Source organism: Tupaia chinensis, unplaced genomic scaffold, assembly GCF_000334495.1.
Source record: "Tupaia chinensis unplaced genomic scaffold, TupChi_1.0 Scaffold146346_1, whole genome shotgun sequence".
Taxonomy (NCBI): Eukaryota; Metazoa; Chordata; class Mammalia; order Scandentia; family Tupaiidae; genus Tupaia; species Tupaia belangeri.
The window spans coordinates 425,960-433,668 of record NW_006206202.1 but is presented as its reverse complement, the minus strand read 5'-3'; the positions used below and the strand labels follow the sequence as shown (position 1 = coordinate 433,668).

Sequence of the window (7,709 nt, the reverse complement as noted above, 5' to 3'; positions counted from 1 at the left end):
GCAGGGAGCGGCAGCCGGCTTCCCTCGCCAGCTCAGGCTCCTCTGGGTCCCCGTGTAGCAGCATAAAGATGTCAAGTTCCACCAGTAGCTTGACTTCAAGCAGCAGTTTTTCAGACGGCTTCAAGGTCCAGGCTCCCGATGCTCGAGGTAAAGACAGGGCCGTGAGCCAGGTGCAGGGCGGGACCGCCGAGCACAGGCTGCGCACCACCCCCTTCATGGGCATCATGGACAAGACGGCCCGGTTCCAGCAGCAGGGCAACCCTCCGGCCCGCAGCTGGCACTGCCCGGCGGCAGAGGGGCTCCTGACGAACACGCCGGCAGCCAGCCTGCAGCCCTCCCACGCTGAGAAGCCGGCTCTCAAACCAGGAGGAGGATTTGGTAGCCAAACCAAAACCGGCTCTGGCTCAACCCTGAGTGCAGGTGTCCACAATGGGGCCCAGGGGAAGGAGCTCCAAGAAAACAAGTGCCAAATTCCAGTCCACTGTCAGGACAGCAGGGTGACAAAGACTGTTTCTCATCTGTACCAGGAAAGTGTCACTAAGCAGCAGCCTCATATCAATAACGAAGCCCACAGGAGCCACCTCACTTCAGCAAAACCAAAGCGCTCCTTCATAGAGTCAAACGTGTGAGCCTTCAGAGACCCGTTCTTGGAATTTGGAAATGTGTTGGCTCCTGGTGCGAACAGCCCATGGTTTTTTCCATCAGAAAAATGATTTTTCATCCTTATTATTTTTTTCTCTGGGATAGATATGATGCCAACAGTACATTAAACACATGGGATAAAACTTATTTAATACATAGCTAGAAGTCATCATAAATAAGAATGCTAACCAGAATTGAAAACTGTTAATTAGCTATACCTACCCAGTTAAAAATTTGAGAGCCAAGGTGATATGAATTCATGCTTTTCTCATCTTTTTTCCTTTTTATCACTTTTAGCCTTTGCTATGTGATAAAATCACAGTATTTACTCAAAGAATAAAAATGTCTATTGTTAAAGAATGATAGGCTTAACTCATGACATAATATTCCAAATGAAACACTCTGGAAAAGATGGGATTTTCAAGTTACAATTCCAGTGAGTCAAATCCCAGTTCTCTATATATGCACACACATATTGTATATATGCATATATGTGTATACCTGTGTGTATACATATATACACATACACTTGTGTACACACACATATATGTATTAAGTTCACACCTGAGTGATTTCTACCTGAACATAAGTGTGACTATAAACAATGTAGCTTTTTTTTTTTTTTTTAAAGCAAACTCAAAGAATATCCAGTGTCTTTCCCTTTGTAGCAGTTCCTTCAAGAGCATTAAACACGTATTTCCGTGTCATGGTTCTTATTCAGAATATTTTTTATAGCTCCTTTTTTTGGAACTACATTCATCCAAATTGTCTTTGCTATTTGGAAACCGTGTAAGCCCTTTGGAATAGAGACTGGCCGTCAGATGGGTTTGAGGTACACACTTAACCAGCATTCTTAGTGGCGCTGATGAATGAGCTCTCCCAGGTTCCAAAGCTGCTTTTCCAGGCAGCGCACTCCTGGAGCAAGCCTGCCAAGGCCCCTTAGGACAATATTTAATTGGATACTTCCGGTGTGGTTGTTGCTTTACAACCTTGTTGCTGTAGTGTTGCTATACAATCATTACTTTATAGTCACATGTTGTATATATGAAGTAGCCCCGTTTTATTCAGACTTGTAAATATAACTATTTCAAAGAAGTTCATCTAAAAACACAAAAAGAAAGCCCCAGTCATATATCTGCATGTTCTCTGGAAGCTTCGTCCATGCTGGTTGTTGCACTGAATGATGTATTCTAGCGGCATGTTAACAGTATACCAGTAACGGCACTTTATCTCCTTTGTAGGAACACCTCTGAGGTGCTACGCAAGTCCAAACTGTTGTATTATTCATTGTAAAGATAAGGTACAGGAACGAACCTTGGTTAAAGGTATTTTTATATGAAAATGGTGTGTAATTGGAGGATGTTAAAATGCTAGTTTGAGAGGTGGGAGTATGTTTGTTTTATATGTTGGGATGTGAAATTTATTTTCTAGAATTGGGAAGAAGGAAGATCTATATTTGCAGAATGTTTTAAAAATAGTGTAACAAAGTTTCCGTGAACGTCATTATGGTTTTGTACGAAGAGGAACCTTCTGGTGTCATTCGTCAACATTTGTCCGTGTGTGTGTACAGCGTACTTTGTACAAACAGCTTTATCATTTTTATAGGCTTTCCATGAGTTCTGCTATAACTCCTATGGCTTATTTATTGTTTATTGTTTTCTTTAATATTTGTGAGTCTTACTCTTCTGTAGTTTTGTTTCTGCACAACTACTGTACTTTTCCATATGGAATAAAGACCATTAGTAGAATCTGTTTCGCATTCAATGGGTCAGGGATAAATGGAGCCAATCCCGGGGACAGCTCTAGCTGTCTTGCTTCAGTCTTTATTACTCTAAAGAAATTGGTGGAAAGCATATTTATATATTGTAATACTACCAAATGCATATTTAATTTCACTTTATAATTTCTGAATAAGGTTGCCAGCTTCTAGAAAATCCAAAATACTTAAGGGTCAAAATTAGTCTTTGTGCCTGAAGTACGAAGGCACGAAGGAGAGCGGTTAGTGCTTTGATTTCTGACTGTGTCTGATTTTACTGTCAATCGGATCTCTTTCCTACTGTAACTCTCAAACACTTTGGCAGTGCACCGAATACTGTTGTGACAGCTTGTTCTTCAACACATTTGTATTATCTTTCAGTTCAAAGTGTGTGTTTATCTCTATGCCCACGTATTTAGGTTTCAAAGTAGAATGAATGAACATTAAAAAAAAAATCATGATCAAATTGACTTGGAACCTTAAGCCTATTACCTCAGGTTATTGTCTAGTCACAACTACTGCAAGCAAGCCTAAGTAGGTTATTCCCAGTCCTTCTTTAAAGCTCTGTATTTAGTTAAAGGTTTAAAACACAGACAGGGCAGAAGGGGAAAAGGATTATTGGTTAATAAATAAATCTTGTCATCGGGCAGCTTTTCCTGTAAAGCAGCCAGTGTATCAGTAGATTAATTTTATGAATCAAACTATGATTTTGACAGCCAGCTGGTGACATGGTGGGTAAGGCAGCTGGATCCCACATGGCCAACTGAGTGGTTTGAGTCCCAGGCTCGGCAGCTTCAAAATCTCACTGGGCACGTGCACACGCCCAAGGTTCTGACAGGAGGGAAAAGTGGAGGTGCTTGCTTGCTTTTTCCTCTCTGGTGAGTGCATGTATCCTCTGGTGAGTTTTTTAAAAAATCGTGATTTTGATCATATTCTCAGTAAAGATACGTGGTCCATTCACCCCAGAAAGAGGCAAAGTCCCTGTGAGAGGCTACAGGTGATCCAGGGCTGGCGGTGGGCGGGTGCCTTGTGCCGCAGCCAGACAGGCCGGCAGAGGGGCTGTGCTGTGTCGTTCCTACAGGCTGCTTTGAATTTGGTGTGTTTGCTTTTTCGTTTCTTCTCTGTATGTTTGTGAAGCGGAGGAAGTTGTTTGGCTTTGGTTTTTGTTTGTTTTGTACAAAAAGAGAAGTGCTACAATTCCATAACTTATTGGCATCTGAGTTTTCAGCCATTTCACTTTATAAGAAATTATCTTGGTGAAACATAGAAAAACCAGGCACCTTCTTTAACTTATCTAAAAACTAGCCACCCTTTTAACTGTGTTTTCTAGTGATGACTTACAATGATTTTTAATAATTTTAATGTAAAAGCCAATCAGCTTCCTTTAGAAAATGCTGATCAAAACAAAAAGGTAATTGGCCCAGTGGTGGACTCTTTGAAATAAAAACCTTCTGTTAGAATTATGTTAACGTACTTGTTCTATAGAACACAGTAGAGAAACACCTAGAACATTTCCACCCTTTGTTAAACCTCATTAGCAAGATTGTGAGAAACATGTGTGATAAGGGAAACAAATGCTTTTCTGGAATCAGATTGTTAATTCAAGTTGTGACATAAAGGAAATAAAATTCAGTAATATACTAAGTTAGAAATTTCACAAAGCAGCAATTGTAAAGAAAGGGAATTGGGAGATTTCTAAGGTAGGTAGGCTTTCCCCCTTGCTGTGAACATTTAGCATATTAGCTGTAAATTTATAAAATAGGAGGAAAGACTGACAAGATAATGCAGAGATTTACATTGCTCCCCCTTTTTCTTTCTTAGTTTTCACATTCTCGAACAACAATGAAAACTTTCCAGGGCAGACAGTCTGAGTCCCTGCCTGCCTCGCGGGTCAGTGCGACCGAGCTTCCCGCTGACAACTTCCATTCTGGCAAACAGCTAAGAGAAGTTGGCAAGAAGTCAGTACAGCCTCAGCTTCCTAACTTGAAGTTTTCTTCGGAGTGAACACTTACCAGGGCACTGTATTAAATGTCAGGCTACGATGTGGAAGTGGCTTTGTACAGTTACCCTAGTTTAGAATAGTACGAATAAGAATTCTAAATTCTGGGGGCCAGCTGGTGGCGTGGTGATTGGGGTGCTGGACTTCCACATGGCTGACCAGGGGCCAAGTCTCTGACCTGGTGGCTTATTTCTCACTTTCTCTTTCTGTCTGTCTCTGGTGAGTGTGTGTGTCTTAAAGCAAATTAAACATAATAAAGATAAAAATGAAATGGATAATTGTTTTAAAAAATTCTAAATTCTGAAAGAGGCTGGTTTGCTACTTTATTACTTTTCAGCAAAGTCAACCTGACTTACGGTAATTTATTCTAACATGTGCCTTGGCTTATTAAACATAACTAATTATTCACAGGTTCTCTTAAGGATTCTGGAGGGTTATTAGGTGAATGCCTATTGTTTAGGACATTCCTGCATTTAGTTATGAAATATGACCTATACCTAACAATATATTTGGACATTACACTTTAAAGTCAAACTTTATTTCCATGTAACTTAGATATTTTTCACTATTACAAAAAGGCTTTTGTAGCAAATATAAAAATTAGGTTAGCTGTATAACTTAGTTCATGGTGTTTTAAAGAATGAAAATTGATAATTTTTTAGTTTATTAAGGTGCTTGCTTTTAATAATGTCTGGTTAGTATTTACCTTTATTCAAATGAGATCACTGAAAAATATAGACAGTATGAACAGTTTTATTTGTGCTGTGTCTCGAGCCATCGGTCGATGGCCATCTTCAGAGTCCTGTTTGGTGTAAGTACCACTGAAGGAAGAACGAGGTTTGTCATGGGACTTGTGCGTTTCTTTTTGCTGATCCAGTTTTCCATTGCTTCTTTTTCATATGAATAGCCATCTAAAAAGAGATCCACACATTATTTGTGATATAAGGAGGGAAGGCTAAGATGACTGAGATGAACTGAGTCTAAAACCCCATGGCCTGGGCCTTTACTGTGATGTCCATGGACTTCTCCTGCCGCACCACAGTCACCAGAAACCTTTGCCGTGACACCGGAAACTCCAGCATCTGGGAATGCGTTAGGACTGCAGAGTCTGTATGAAGCACACATTATCTAGAACGGTATTTATAGAAGCTCTTAATACTTCATCCGGTTCCTTAGAACACCACTGCTGAGCAGAACTCGTCAGAAATTCAGACAGTGGAAGAAGAAAGCCGGACAGAACAGGAGTAAAGATAAACTGCCCCCTTACAGCTGCCAACTGTGTGTAAATTAATTTGGCTAAAGATGAAAGGAAAAAGAGGTTTGGAAATAATGTGGCAAAACTTCCCAACACATTGAAGAGGCAGGGAAATAGATATCTTGAGACTATAGAACCTGCCCCACTGAGGATTTGACAATCATGAAAAATCAGTCCACTTGCTAATGCTTTGTACATACTGTACCATTGCAAAAATTCGTTGCAGATCAGAGTTCTCCTTCACTAATTTCATTTCTTTTAAACTGAAAAATCTTGGCTCCTAATTACATTTACACATCAACCTATTTTCTTTACAATGTACATATACACTTGTTTCAAAATAATACCAATATACTATAACTATACCACATAAGATTGAAATTTAAAATGTTTATTAGTTTATGCTAGGGCTCATGTGCTCACTGGAGAGAGAGGGAGGGAAAAGTGAGAACTCATCCCCTAGGGCATGGCCATGCCACAATCCCTTCTCCATTCTCCTCTCAAGATTTTGGGCATGCGGGAACCAGCAGTTAGTCTAATGGCTATGTCGCTGGACTCCCACGTAGTCGACCGCAGTTTGCGTCCCGGACCCGGTGGCTTAAAACTCACGCCGGGCGCGTGTGCGTGCATGCCCAAGATCCCGAGAGGAGAATGGAGGAGAAGGGATTGCAGCATGACCATCCCCCCTGGGGGGGGGGTGATTTCTCACTTTCTGTCTCTGTCTCTCTCTCTCTGTCTGGGGAGTGCATGCGCCCTATAGTGAAAACCTCTCCCCCCCCCAAAAAAAAAAAAGATTTTGGGCATGCAAGCGCATGCGCCTGACGTGATGTTCAAGCCATCAGGTCTAGAACTTGAACTGCAGTCAGCTATGAGGGAGTTCAGCACCTTAACCACATTATCTTCTGGCCCAAGAAATTTAAAATTTCTTTGTGCCTGTTTCCATCATCAACATAGACCCCCCCAGGGTAGTCTAATTGAAATACTATGTTTGAAAATCACACTTGCATGGTTTTGAGGGTAAAACTATGAAACAAGGTATATTCTGAGAAGTCTAGTCTACCCCCGGTTTCTAATCCTGGTTCCTTCCCTTCTCATACAGGTGACTATCAGTTTTTCTTTTTGAAAATATAAGCAGGGCTGAACCCTTAGCCTAGCAGGTAAAGGAGCAAGACTGCACACGACACAGATCTGAATCCTGGCCCACCTGCTGGAAAAGCACGGCAGGCGTGTGTGTGCATGGCCAGAATCCCGCCACGCTGCAGAGACGGAGAAGGGATTAGGGCACCACACCCCGTCAGAGAGTGCTTTCTCCCACCCTGCCTCCCTTGTGCACGTACTCGCATGTGCCCTCTGGCAATTCACAAATGCACATAAGCAAAGGCATGTGTACACAGCACACATTCTGCAAGACGCCTGGCATACCATATACACTGGCACCCTGGTGCCCCCACCCCCAAGTACTCTACTGTACAGACATGCTGATGGCAGGCTGGGTGGTTTCGGTCTTTCACACACTGCTGCAATGGACAGTCTTGAGCATGTGGAACTTGTATTTTTGCTAATGTATTTTGGGGAGATTCCAGAAGTAGGATTGTTAACTCAGTATGTATATTTGCTCAATATACACACGCACATACATACCTAGATAGCACGAACTTCCTTTTATAGGAATGTAGCCATTTTTCACTTCTACTAACTGTAAGAATGCATTTTCCCCTACAGCATCACCAACAGAGTATGTTGTCAACTCTAGGATTTTTATCAATTGCTAAGTGAGCAGTGGTGTAGCAGGTCAGGTATAAAATATTTCTCTTCATGTTTGAGCCTTTTTATTTTTAAGCTCCCTCATGCCCCCTGGAAACTGACTATCCTGTTTTTTTCTTACAGAAGCTTATTTAATATATCTGGAATATTAATACTAAATTTTCCCTAGAATCTAGTTAGCAAAGTTTTCCCCATTCCACCAAGGAATTCATCTACATTTTCTTCTGGAACTTAAATGGTTTCTTTTTTTAAATTTTTCGATTTCTGATCACTTGGGAATGATTTCAATGCAC

The 7,709-nt window shown here is 41.2% G+C and overlaps 2 protein-coding genes across 5 annotated transcripts in view; one reads left to right on the top strand and one right to left on the bottom strand.

Annotated features, from left to right (window-relative positions):
- Window positions 1-1,002, top strand: part of TANC1 (tetratricopeptide repeat, ankyrin repeat and coiled-coil containing 1) — a gene marked incomplete in the record, with an annotated part of 175,626 nt that extends 174,624 nt beyond the window's left edge. The window contains 1 exon segment of the mRNA XM_027768446.1: window positions 9-1,002.
- Window positions 1,003-5,011: 4,009 nt separating this feature from the next.
- Window positions 5,012-7,709, bottom strand: part of WDSUB1 (WD repeat, sterile alpha motif and U-box domain containing 1) — a 56,116-nt gene continuing 53,418 nt past the window's right edge. For all 4 annotated transcript variants that reach the window (XM_006168884.3, XM_027768444.1, XM_006168882.3 and 1 more), the window contains one exon: window positions 5,012-5,308. In XM_006168884.3, the coding sequence (XP_006168946.1) occupies window positions 5,151-5,308 (158 nt within the window). In that variant the 3' untranslated portion in view covers window positions 5,012-5,150. The remainder of the gene's footprint in view (window positions 5,309-7,709) is intronic.